This window comes from Furipterus horrens, unplaced genomic scaffold (genome assembly GCF_987537825.1).
Source record: "Furipterus horrens unplaced genomic scaffold, mFurHor1.1.pri manual_scaffold_6, whole genome shotgun sequence".
Taxonomy (NCBI): Eukaryota; Metazoa; Chordata; class Mammalia; order Chiroptera; family Furipteridae; genus Furipterus; species Furipterus horrens.
This window is the reverse complement of record NW_028327176.1, coordinates 158936098-158950009: the sequence shown is the minus strand read 5'-3', so window position 1 is coordinate 158950009 and position 13912 is coordinate 158936098. Positions and strand designations below refer to the sequence as shown.

Sequence of the window (13912 nt, the reverse complement as noted above, 5' to 3'; positions counted from 1 at the left end):
CAGATATATATATATCCATAATATAAATAGTATTGTGAAATATAAACCATACACCAGAACTAAGAAATATGTTCTTGGATCTTATAGCTGCTGTTTGTGTCTTTGCTTTTATAAATCTTTAACTTTTTATTTTCTTTTGATATCTTTCCTTTGCTTCTAAATATGTCTTGAGTCTGCCTCATAGTTTGGATAGGAGAAATGCTTGACTATACACATCTTTAGCTACCACTTAATATATGATCATTTTAATGATAATCTTTTCATTAGAGAAGGCTGCCATTGTTGTCTTGGCTTCCTCTCTTCCCAGTCATTTTTTAAGTTGTTGCGTTATGATCGTGCCTTCATCACATCACTGACGTAGCTTTGGTTGCTGTTGCCTGCAACTTCCTAAATATGTAGCTAGTGACCACTTTCAGACTGTTACTTACCAAATTATTGACACACGAGACAGTTTCTGAAATTAATGTTTACTTGGCTTTCGTAGAATCATTCTATTTGCCCCTCACCCCTTTTTTACAAAGATGCTGTAAGAATTAATGGAGAAAAGGTAGTCTTTTCAACAAATCGTCGTCGTCGGCAGCCATCCGTCTCGAGAGACGATGGTGTAGCTTCTTAAGAGTCTATCTGCACCGCCGAGAATGGCTGTGCAGTCCGACTCGGGAGTGACACGGTATCTGTCTCCTCCCGTGTTGAATCGACGTCTTGCGATGACGCTGGAGTGTCCTCTCCAGTGGAGCTGAAGCTACAGAGCCTGGGCAGGGTGATATGGAGGGTCTGCTGTTGCCCATGCAGCAGACCCCCCCTCTCTTCGCAGCTGAAGGGTCCAAGGGAAAGACGGAGTCAATACAGCTTGGCTTCAGGTGCGCCGCAGGAGTTGCCGGTGTTGACTACAACGTCGAACCGCCTTAGGGACTCCGGCTCCGGATTTTCTGTCGGGGTTTACTCCCTTAGCCTTTCCCCTGAAGAGGTATGCCGCAAGGCAGCGGAGGTTTTTTGGAGTCAGAGTTTTCCTTCTCTGATGTGCCCTGACTGGAAGATCGAACCAGCGACACTTAGCTTTTCAACAAATGATGCTGGAGTAATTGGACATCTATAGGTTAAAAAAGAAACCTCAATCTAAACATCTTATGGTATATAGAATTAATTATAAATGGACCGTGTTTTTCCTCCCTTCCTTACCATTCTTTCTCTCTCACCTCTGAGAACCCCCTTCCAGGTCCTGGATGTCTTCAGTGATTCAGGACCTGGTTCAATTTCTTTTTTTTCAGTACACCTTTCCCAGATGACCTTCTGTAGTCTCATGTATTAGGTGTATCGTTAACTATTAAATTTCTATCTCTTCAGCTCCCGATTTGTTTTTAGCTGCCTGTTGAGCACCTTTTTTGGTTATTCTATGAGCTAGTCACACTCAATATTTTCAAAATGGTGTATTTCTGCCCATTCTTCAATTCTTCAAGTTTGCTTTCATTTCCCTGTCGGGGGAGGAGGATTGCTATAAATCTAGACTCCTTTTTCATTCCTTTCATTCAATTTGTAATTAAGGCTTCTAGGTTTGTTTTTTTATATACCTCTAAAAATCCATGTATTTCTCTTAGTTCTCACTATTACTGCTTTTGTTTAAACTCTGATAATTCCTTGAATGGAATGTTGAAATAATTTTCTTACATGTTTTCAGTCTTTTATCTTTCTAGCCTATCCTCTCTATTGCCATGAAGGTCATCACAATCCTTCTCTGATATATATATATTTTTTGCTAGATAAATTTCAAACTTTTCAACTAGACATTTACTAAACTTTCCATTTTCTTTCCTATATGTTACAGTTATAACAGGTTATTTGCATTTTCTAAACAAGGTTATGATATTTCCCTGTGTTGGCACATGTTTCCTCCATCCTGGAAAGTCTTAAATTTTGTTTACATAAAAAATTCCTCTCTTCAGACTATGGGTTATTATTTTCTCTGAAATGTTCCATTTCTAGCAGTGAAGTGATGTTCTCTATACGATAAATACTCAGTTTTGTTGATAAGTTATGTGACTTTAAGAGAAAAAACACATAATAAACCAATTTTACCATAAGATGATTGACATAAACAAGAGTTAAGTTCCTATGGTATTTTACCAACATTGTAATGAAATAAGGTTATTCAAGGGCTTGCTGTAATTGTATCTATGCTGGAATTATTGTTGAGATTAAGGAACAACCTTCTGGCACATAATAGACATTCAATATTTAAGTTAAGACATTCAGTATCATGCATTGAGCCACTAATATCTCATTGGCTCTTTTCTGTCTTATTGAAATATGGAAATGGCTAAGGCATATTCTTTACTTTTAAGGAGCCTACTTTAATAGGAAAGGCAGACTACTAAACAGAAAATATTGAAAACGAGGAAGAGAAAGTTTAAAAATCTTTGTGTTTGTATGAGAAAAGTAAAGTATTCTAGGCTGAGAAGTTGTTTTAAGAAAGATATGTAGTGTGAAATAGACTAACGTAAGTTAATATAATTAGGAATTCTCAGGTGAATATACTTGATTCATTAGTTAACTCACTGAATTATTGCAGTGTGTTGGTTGCAATGTGTATATATTCATACTTATAATAGAGAATATGTGCATTGGCATCCATGCAGATACAGGTGAATCAATAGGTCCCAGAAAGAATAGGAAATTTGGTAGACTTAGGCTCCTGGATGGGTTCCAACATTAACATGACTCTCTAGTTTTTAGTATTTGCTTTGTACTAATTTGCTATACACTGGCAAAAATATTTTTTAGTACTTCTGTTTAAAATAAAAAATGAGGAAATGGGGTTGATCCAGCCTGTGTTTTTTCATTAAGCGATATCATTGGCTATTAGCCAGTTCTTGAACTGGCTGTACTTAGACCTCCAGCTCATGCATGGCCAATCAGGTGTAGGAAAGGATGGTATCCTTTAAAAAGGGTGGTAGTGTGTTAAATACCATGTATAATAAGATTAGATTGCATATGCAGGCAAACTTTATTTTATTGTGCTTAGATTTATTGCACATGCCAGCCAAAAGATTTACAACCTATTTTATTGCCATGGTCTGGGACTGAATCAGAATATCTCCAAGACATGCCTGTTCAGGAACCCAGTAAATGGGAGTTAAAGGGCAAAATGAAAATAGAGGAGCTAATGCATTTGCCCACCAGAATTATGTATAAAATTGTAATAAGAAGAGTAGTTTTCTCTACTCTCTTCATAAACAATAACTGATTTGTGTTAAAAGTCTGTGTTTGCCCCATTGACTATGCTGGTAAGAGAATCTACTCTAGGGACACTTTTATTTCAGACATATTATTTCACAGCCAAACAATTATAACTTTCTTTTTGTTGTGGTAGTATAACTTTATTAGATTACATTACCACCCTTGAATTTTAGTCTGTGATATGTTTGCATGTCTTAAAATTATATGATTTTATCTTTTTAATGTACAGACTGCTCCAAATTGCTCTGAAGCAGCTTTAATTTATATAGCTGATGTTTTGGCAAGAATTGCATCTGTAGAAGAAGGGCTTACCTTACTTCTTTATGGAGAAAATATGAACCCTTCTGAAGAAAAAAGGTATGTGTTTGTTTTAAATAATTTGTGGAATTTTTAACATATTTTATCAATCTGATTCAAAGTTTCCAAAATGTCATGCTGAATGTTAATGGAAACGTGAATAACTATTCTTGGTATAGTTAGGTTTCCTGACCAGCCACTAATAACATATTAGATAATCTTCAGAAAGTTGAAGGAGTAACCAGGATTGTGGACTATGCAGGCAGAATAAGAATAGGAAGGTTCACTTTAGACGGGATATTTTTGTTCCCTTAACCCTTAGAGTGCCGCTGACAAGTTTTCCCAAAAGGGCCAGCGTTGCTTCTAGCGACTCTTTTTCAATGGCTCTAAATGTAAATAACAATGGAATAATTCGTATTTTATATTTTGTTCTCTCGTTTTGTACCTCAGGTTATATATTGATATAATTTTTCTCATGTTGATCCAAATTTTGAGTTAGGTGTGGCACTCAAAGGGTTAAACTTCCAAAACCACACATGATTGGTTGAAGTCAAACCTCACAAAAGTGCACAAAGGAAAAGCTTACTAGTTCCTCATCTTACTTCTGTACCCTCACTCAGTCTCATCTCCTGCCTTAATCAATGGCAATATTTTCGCTATACTTCTACACTTTCCTGCACTTATAATGCTACATGAAACATGTATTCATATTCATAAAATTGTTATTTCCTCTCTGACATCTGTTGGCTATGGCTATTTCTTTTTCTTTTTTTTTCATTGCGGGTTTATATCTATTTATTTCTTGAGCCCCTGTTTTTCCTGGAACTTGCAGGGAGAGCACTGAGATAAGCATGTGGTGTGATCTGCTCTGTGTAATCTGCTATTCTGGTCATCTGTTTTTACTTTATGGCTGTGATATCTTTCCAGATCTCTTTGAACCCAGTAGGTAACGGTGTCCCTCTATTCCTAGAGTTCTCTTCTTTCCTCTGGGATCAGCTTTTCTGTGGTATCTGGTCTTTTCACATTGCTTGTTCTGTCCATATTTAAGACAAAATAGATGTAGATGATGAGTCCTCCACTTATTTTTTATAAAGTGAAGAGTTTCTAGCCAAACCTTTCCTGCACAAGATTCTGATTGGCAGCTTTGCGTGGATCAGTGTGGCAAGCGGATGGGCAGATTTTCTCTCAAAATAAGTGAATTGCTAGGCGTTTTCTATCATATTAAGGACATTTCCAGATGCCAGAATAAAGATGGCTTTTATTTTGGGTGCTGACTTCTCTTTCTGGAGAAGCCTTCACTTGCTCTAGACGTTTGTTCAGAGTTTTGCCCTGGGATAAGAGTGTCAGGCAGTGGCAGATCACAGACCCCTCCTCACCATGGACCGCATTGTACTTGCTTACTGTCTGAGCCCAAAGCCCTGCCATGGGGGTCTCCTCCTTTGTAGCTCAGGCGGGGCATTTAGTGTGGGATTCTCTGCCTGTGTAATCTGGAACTGCTGTCTCCCTATCTGTCCTCCCAGAAGTCTTCTAATGCTCTCTTTTGAGTGTCAGCTGTAGTTGCAAAAAAATTAAAAAACAAACAAAAAAACTTTTTTTTTTTTTCATTCTTGCCACCATTCAGGGATTTCCCCCCTTTTTGTGCAATTGCACTCTTATTTTACTGGGTCCTCAGAAGCAGTTGGAGGCAGATGTATGTGGACACATTAAAGAAAATAAATTGAACTTAAATCTAATTAAGCCTCTAGATATAACTTAGACTTTATAGGAAATATGGGGAACTAGAGGAACAATTTAAATGGCATCATGGTGATGCAATTATTCAAATAAAGAATGAGCAAGGAAAACAACTGTGTTTCTCTAAAAAAAATCAATGACATGGAGGAAAAAAGAAGGGTCCTAAATAACCATAATAGCCTATAACATTTTATGGAACTTCTTTGAATTCTAATTTGAACAAACCTTTTATAAAAAGACAAGCTTAAGGCTAACAACCAGATAATATTAAGAAATTGTAATTTTGTTAGGTGGGGGTATTAGCATATAAAATAGAAACTATATCAGTTAGAGATGTTATCGGTTATCGGTTATCGGCAGCCGTCCGTCTCGAGAGACGATGGTGTAGCTTCTTAAGAGTCTATCTGCACTGCCGAGAATGGCTGTGCAGTTCGACTCGGGAGTGACATGGTATCTGTCTCCTCTCGTGTTGAATTGACATCTTGCGATGACGCTGGAGTGTCCTCTCCAGTGAAGCTGAAGCTACAGAGCCTGGGCAGGGTGATATGGAGGGTCTGCTGTTGCCCATGCAGCAGACCCCCCCCTCTCTTCGCAGCTGAAGGGTCCAAGGGAAAGACGGAGTCAATACAGCTTGGCTTCAGGTGTGCCGCAGGAGTTGCCGGTGTTGACTACAACGTCAAACCGCCTTAGGGACTCCGGCTCCGGATTTTCTGTCGGGGTTTACTCCCTTAGCCTTTCCCCTGAAGAGGTATGCCGCAAGACAGCGGAGGTTTTTTGGAGTCAGAGTTTTCCTTCTCTGATGTGCCCTGGCTGGAAGATCGAACCAGCGACACTTAGCTCGCAGGCCGACGCTCAATCCACTGAGCCAAACCAGCCAGGGTTAGTTAGAGATGTACACTGGGTAAAATTACATGATATCTGAGATTTATCATATGATCTTCAGCAAAGGAGCATGAGGGGAGGTCAGGGAATAGAAAAAATAAGACTGGTAAATGTTATAATTTGAAGGTGGATGAGGGGTACATCCTATATACTACCTACTGTTTTTGTTTGTTTGTTTGCTTTTTTATCCAAAAACTATTAAAAGTGTACTGCTCTGTGGCCAGACAGCCTGAGGTGGTTGAGTCTTGCTTGATGCCGCCTCTTACTAGCTATGTGATATTGTTCAGGTTGCTTAACTTTTATAAGCATTAACTATATTTCCTTCTCTGTAAAAAATTGAAGAATAATAAACTTACTCCATAGGTTTATTTTAAGAATTGAATTAATTTAAAGTAATTAGAACAGTCCTTGGCACATTATGAACATTTGCTGTGTTCTTCCTTATCTATCACTCTTATTACTATTAAAGTGTCCCAGACTTTGAGATAGGGGGAGCTGAGTCCTGTTAATAGATGGGGGAATGTGTAACAGGTACTAGGAATGGAGAACTCAGGATTATGTTTCTAATATAGAATTAAGTGAGGTTATATATGGCCCTGGACTCATGCCGTCTATAACATTTAAATGTATAGTTTTGTTACTTTTTCTATCTTTATTTTTTTACTCTGTTCTATTGAAAATGTTCTCATTATTAGACATCTTCACATGGGTGGGAACAAGAATATTGACACGTCAGAGAAAAGCTAGAGGAGGACTAAAAGTAGGCCAAGCAAATGGGGGATTTGTGACAAGGCTAGTGTTTTTGGCAGTGCTGTATAAAGTCATGATTTATAACCTAGGAATCACCTTTCGGTATCATCTTTTAGTCCTACAGGTGCTCATATAATAGCTCAGTTTTTGAAAAAACTTCTTGATGAAGATATTTCTATTTTTTCTGGATCAGAAATGTTGCCCATGGTGAAAGGAGCTTTCATTTCCATGTGTTGCCAAATATATGGTACATGTGAAGGCTTGCAAATGTTAATCCCTTATAGTTTACATGAATCTCTAGCAAAGGCATGGAAGAAGGTAAGCATTTTTAAGTATGTTTTTCCTCCCTGCAAATCTTTATTTCAAATATAATCACTATTGTAGTGTTATACTTCAGTTAGAATATTTTACTGCATTTTTTTCCCAAAGATTTTATTTATTTTTTAGAGAGAGAGGGGAAGAGAGGGAGAAAGAAATATCAATGTGAGAGAGAAACATTGATTGGTTGACTCTCGTACATGCCCTGCCTGGGGATTGAATCCGCAACCCAGGCATGTTTCCTAACCAGGAATTGAACTGGCGACCTTTTGCTTTGCAGAATAATGCCTAACCAACTAAGCCTTACCAGTTGGGGCCAAATATGATTTCGTTAGCATCACAATACTCCAGGCGACACAGTGCTCTTTAATTTGGCACAGGATGACTTTAGTGCCTCCTCTGTCAACAAAGTCTTTCCTTCCTGTAGGAGAGACTTAGATAAATTATCTTTGTGTAGTCTGACATTTTTATTTGGAAGTTATTTCTGAGCAATTTTCACAGAATGGCTGGATTTTGTTATGAATGCTATAGATTATAATGTAGCAATAATTAAGTGGAGTATATATCAATGGACTGTCTTTTTTCCCCATTCTTATGCTTTATTTATGAAATACTTTATGATATTTAATTAAGAACCAAATTTAACTTTTGAAGGTGATTTAATTTTAATTATCTTAAGGGTCAAATATAAAAATGTAGCATGAGATCTATGAGTAATTCTATCACTAAAAAAAAGGTGCAAATTAATCTGTTACCTTTTAGACAAGTTTGTTATCAGAAGGAATTCCTACTCCAGTAGAAGATTCAGATTCTGTTTCTTCGATAAGCCAGGAATCCCAAAGCATGTAAGTATAATTGATTAAATTAATCTTTTTTAAAAAATATACTTGCTGAAATAATTTTAAAAGAAGAATATGATAGACTACTATAGCAAAAACACTTTATAGGAAGGTAACTGTATATATAGGATAAAGGAAAGTTATACCTGGGAGAAAGTTTAGGAATCATATAATACTTGTAACTTAAAAATAATCTAGCAATATTTATTCTATTTGCTTTATTGTGTATTTACATTTTGGACTAGGAAACTTGGCATGTTATATTGCTTCCAGAAAATTTGGAAAATAACGAAATATTAAAATTGGACACCTAACTAGGGAGTTCAGTAGAAGACATGTGTTTTCAAATGCCAAAGAAGTCCATTTATATTTCAATTATTATTTTTCAAAACATGCGAGAATGCATTTTAATGAGACTTTGAAGGGGAAATTATTTACATCAGTATTTATACCCATTTTTAATTTAAAAGTCTCCATGTTTATTCACAGATATCAATAGGTTGTGGAGTCAGATTAATGGGGGAAAAATATATATATATATATATATTTAAAATTAAGATGTGGTGACATATATTCCTGGATTCTCTTCTTTATTGAGTGCTGGCATAGTCTAAAAAGATCATATTTAGAGAGAAGGATCTTGAGGAATACTCTTAAGAGAAATCCAAAACTAACATTTCTTTTTAGGTAGACATAGTTTAAAAGAAACCAACCAAACAGAAAGCCATTTGCGTTTTTTAACAGTGTCATAGTTTGACAAATAATTATAGCTAATTTTTTGAGAATTAACTTCTTAATGCTTCTGTTCACTTTGTCCATGGTGATACTTATTTTCTACTTGAACATGGTTATATCTTTGACCATTGGTGTGTTATCACAGAGGGATATGTGTCAAAACATGTACTGTTTTTTTTTTTTTTTTAATCAGAAATGTCCTGGTTTTCAAATCTTTCTTAAAATCACTTCCAAAATAGACTTCTGAAACTTTCTGGGGGGAGAAAGGCACCCTTTTTACATACTCAGTTTTACTGTACATAAAAGCATTTGATTTTGACCTATTTTAATCTCCATAGTTTCTTTCCAAACAACTGGGAATATCTAGTAGAGAGTATGTTTTCTCTTCTTGTACTTTAGAATGAAAGTCTCATATCCTCTTCTGTATTTCCAGATTTCTAACTTTGACTCTTCTATTAACTCTGTGTCCTGTGACTGTTTCAGATTTTCTCTGTGGAGAATGTAACTAGCTTTTCTTTTAGAAGTGTTCTGAGAAAAAAAATGTTGTTCTCCAAAAGTGTAATTACAAACCTATGAAGGTAAAGACAATATGTCTGATATGCTTTGGAAAGTCAGAAGACAGATACTCTATAATAAAAAGAAAGTAAATTTAAAAAATGGATAGTTTGGGATAGGGAACCCAGAACAACAAAATTATAATAGGAAGATAGAATGAATTTAAGTATGCGTAAGAGAACCTAAGTATAATAAAAATGCTGACATATGCGGTGAATATTTGATTTATTCAGTGAAGGCAAATTTTTGGGATAGGAAATGTAAGAATAAAGGAACTCAGTATTAAGGAAACTATGCTTTTTCTCATATTTTAAAACATTTAATATTTTATAATTGATGTGTACTCTATAAATATAATTACCAACAGTATTAAGCTAGAATATTTTCTTTTCAGTTTGAGTGTAATAAAGAAATTAATACCTTTTCTTTATGTGTTTCAGTATGGCTTGGGAAGAGAATTTATTAGATGGTTTACTAAATTTTGCTGCCACTCCTAAAGGACTACTACTTCTTCAAAGAACAGATGCCATCAACGAATGTGTGACATTTATGTTCAATCGATACAGAAAAAAATTACAGGTATGAATTACCATCTGCCACAGGCAGAAGGATTTTTTTGTTGCTTTAAAGGCCATTAAGAGCACCATCCTGTTTTCTGTGCGTGAAGAGGCTGTTAAACCTGAGTTAAAAAGCCATACAGCATTGTAATGTTTAATTTGATATTTTTGTAGGAAAGCATTAGCAAGATAATGTGGTATCTATGGCTTTATCGGATGACAAACATCCAGATGCAATTGAAAAATTCAGTTAATTATCCAGATGTTTCATAAATGCAATATCAAAATCTGGATATACTAAAACTGGGTGGAACTCTAGGAGAAAGACCAATTGGGGTTAAATGTACATGTCAGTGAGAGTGTAGGCCTCACATTTAAAAAGAAACAAGTGTTTGTAGAGGGATTTTATTGCTACTCCTAAATAAAATTTACAACATAATATAGCCTTTTCTCAGATAAAGGTTATAGAGATATATTCAGTTTTTTGCTGTCAAAGTGAATATACAAGACTTCTGAGTTTTTTAGGTTCACAGGTGTGATTTTCTCCGTTTCTTGAAGCAGTTGTGTATTTATGTTATTAGGTTGCCTGATTATAAGTATCATTGTATTTGTTCTTCCTTAGTCGCCAATTCTAATTTCTTACTTTTGTTTAAGCCCATAAAAAAAAAAAAAAAAAAAACAATTAATTAACTTTTTAGGGTTGCTTTTGCCTATGAATAAGTAGTTCCTGAGTGAAGGCCCTGACCATCTCCTTATAAATAAAACATGAACAATTCCTTCATGGGTTTATGGTATTAGGTTTGAATATGCAGGTGAGTTTTTATTTGTTTAAATAGAACTCAAGTATTAGTTATTTACATGTCTTATTTCATGCATAATGTTCTCATCTGTCCATGCAAGATTTCTCTCTGATGAATTTTATTCTCCTGTCATTCCTGATTGATGGTTTCATTTCCCTCTGCATGCATTCTCCTATCCCAGGCTTTCATACCAATGTGGTATGTGTAATATCCTTGAGTTTGTATAAGATTGTCTTAGTCTGTTCGGGCTGCTGTTACAAAATACCACAGACTGGGTGGCTTATAAATAGTGGATATTTATTGCTCACAGTTCCAGAAGCTGGAAGTCTAACATCTGGATCCCAGCATGGTCAGGTGAAGGCCCTCTTATGGTTTACAGACTTACTGCATCTTCACATGGCAGGAGCTAGGGAACTCCCTGGGTTTTTTTTTTTTTTTTCCTTCCTTTTTTAATATATTATTTTATTTTATTGTTCAATTACAGTTGTCCGAATTTTCCCCCTGTTGCTCTCCCCTGCACCCCACCCCTCTGCCCTCAGTCACTCCCCACCCTATTGTCCATGTCCATGGGTCCTATTTTATACCTATTCCTTGACTAAACCCTTCCCCCTCTTTCCCCTGCTATACCCTATCTTCTCCAGTCTGGTCACTGTCAGTCTGTTCCCGGTTTCCATGCCTCTGGTTCTATTTTGCTCATTTGTTTGTGTTGTTCATTAGGTTCCTATATTAGGTGAAATCATATGGTATTTGTCTTTCACTGACTGGTTTATTTCACTAAGCATAATACTCTCCAGTTCCATGAAGGGTAGGAGTTCCTTCTTTTTTTCTGCTGTGTAGTACTCCATTGTGTAAATGGACCACAGTGTTTTGATCCACTCATCCACTGATGGGCACTTAGGCTGTTTCCAGCACTTGGCTATTGTAAATAGCACTACTATGAACATAGGGGTGCATAGGTTCTTCTGAATTGGGATTTCAGGATTTTTTGGATATAATCCTAGCAATGGAATTGCTGGTTCAAAAGGCAGTTCCATTTTTAGTTGTTTGAGGTAATTCCATACTGTTTTCCACAGTGGCTGCACCAGTCTGCATTCCCACCAGCAGTGCACTGGGGTTCCCTTTTCTCCACATCCTCGCCAGCACTTGTTGTTTGTTGATTTGTTGATGATGGCCATTCTGACTGGTGTGAGGTGGTATCTCATTGTGGTTTTTATTTGCATGTCTGATGGCTAGTGATGCTGAGCATCCTTTCATGTGCCTATGAGCCCTCTATGTGTCCTCCTTGGAGAAATGTCTGTTCAGGTCCTTTGCCCATTTTTAAATTGCATTGTTTGTCTTCCTAGTGTTGAGTGATATGAGTTATATATTTTGGAGCTCATATCCTTGTCCAAGGTATCATTGGCAAATGTGTTTTCCCATATGCTTGGTTCCCTTTTCATTTTGTGGATGTTTTCTTTATCCATGCAGAAGCTTTTTCTTTTTCTTTTTTTTTTTAATTGATGTAGTCCCATTTGTTTATTCTTTCCTTTATTTCCCTTGCCTTAGGAGATGTATCAGTGAAAATATTGCTATGTGGGATATCTGAGATTTTACTGCCTATGTTTTCCTCTAGGTCTTTTATGGTGTCATGGCTTACATTTAAATCTTTTGTCCATCTTGAGTTTATTTTGGTGTGTGGTGTAAGTCTGTGGTGTAGTTTCATTTTTTTGCATGCACCTGTTCATATCTTCCAACACCATTTATTATCTGGGATCTTTTCTGTAAGAGCACTGATCTTGTTCATGAGGCCACTCCACCTTCATTACCTAATCTCCTACTAAAGACCCCACTTACTACCATTACCTGTGGGGGTTAGGATTTTAACATGAATTTTGAGGTTACATATTCAGATTATATTAAATATAGGGATTTTTCAGCCTTTTTAAGTTTACATAAATGAAATTGTGCTGTTTCAATTTGAATTTCTCTGCTGGTGAGTTTGAATCTCTGTACTAGGTAACCATTTGAGTTTTCATTTTGTTTTTACATTTTAAAAAATATTCAAGCAATTCAAAGACTTTTTTTTTATCATTTAGATTCATGAAACCATGCAGACAACTTTTACTCTTGTGATAATACACCTATGACTAGATGTCATTTTTTACATTTATAGATTTTTGGATAATCTTGCCCTCCTTTGTACCAAATTGGTGGTTATAATAGAAGATGTTGTTTCCTAGACTTCAGAAACTTATAACCTTATAAGTTATTATAATACTTTAATGGTGCTTTGTACTATTCACAACATTTTTGAAAATTTAAATTCTCACTTTCTGTGTAAGAAAGCAATTAGGCTACATCCTTAATTTTGCTCAAGAGAAAGTGGAGACCCAAGCTGGTTAAATGATCTGCTTATGTTCTAGTAACTGACAGCATAAGACTAGAACTCAGATTTGTATTTTACAGTGTCCCTGAAATCTGAGTCTTATTTAGCTAAGTATCTCTAAGTTCTCTCTGTGTTTTTTTTTCTGCCACTTCCTTTTCAGCATTAATGTGACTCTGGGAAGCCCCAAGGCTACTTGTGTCTGAATCAGCAGGGTCAACGAGTGTAGTTGAGTAAGGTGTCTTTGCAGTTGTTATGGAGAAAGGCCAGTGTGAAAAGACTAGATATTTATCTTGTTTACTTCTGTGTTATCTAGTTGCAGAACTAATGTATGGTAAATTAAGGAAAACAGAAAATATGAAAATAAAAATGGAAGAAGGAAGGCAAATTATAAAAACATAGCAGAAAAATGAAGACATTAACTGAATTCTTTCCCATGGTCCTCTCTACCCATTTTTTAGCTTTAAAACTGAATGTAATGTTTATATTTAAAATTTTTGATTAAAATAGATTCTTTTAATCATATGTTGGAAAAATATGTTAGAAATGGTTACCTGTGTTTAGAAGTGAAACATTTTATAAGCCAACTGATCTTAGCCAAAGTCTGAGAAGGACTTTGTTATTTCCTAATTCTGATTTCTGCTAAGAGAAATACTCACTTCTGTACTTTACCTTGAATACATGTATAATCTCTGTGAAATATCAAATTATTTAAGGTATTCTATAACACCATTTAGAAACTTTTATATTAATTATGAACATTCTTTTCTGATGTGTATTTTATGTATAAAATTCTCTTTCTTAGGGAAAAAATCCACATTGCCTGTAAAAATAATTGTCATTTTTAAG

At 35.7% G+C, this 13912-nt stretch overlaps 1 protein-coding gene across 1 annotated transcript in view; it reads left to right on the top strand.

Moving 5' to 3' along the window:
• TBC1D32 (TBC1 domain family member 32) overlaps positions 1-13912 on the top strand; it is a 168495-nt gene that overhangs the window by 47971 nt on the left and 106612 nt on the right. Inside the window, exons 15-18 of the mRNA XM_090280627.1 lie at positions 3464-3591; positions 7014-7215; positions 7978-8060; positions 9785-9923. Coding sequence (XP_090136753.1) covers positions 3464-3591; positions 7014-7215; positions 7978-8060; positions 9785-9923 — 552 coding nt within the window. The remainder of the gene's footprint in view (positions 1-3463; positions 3592-7013; positions 7216-7977; positions 8061-9784; positions 9924-13912) is intronic.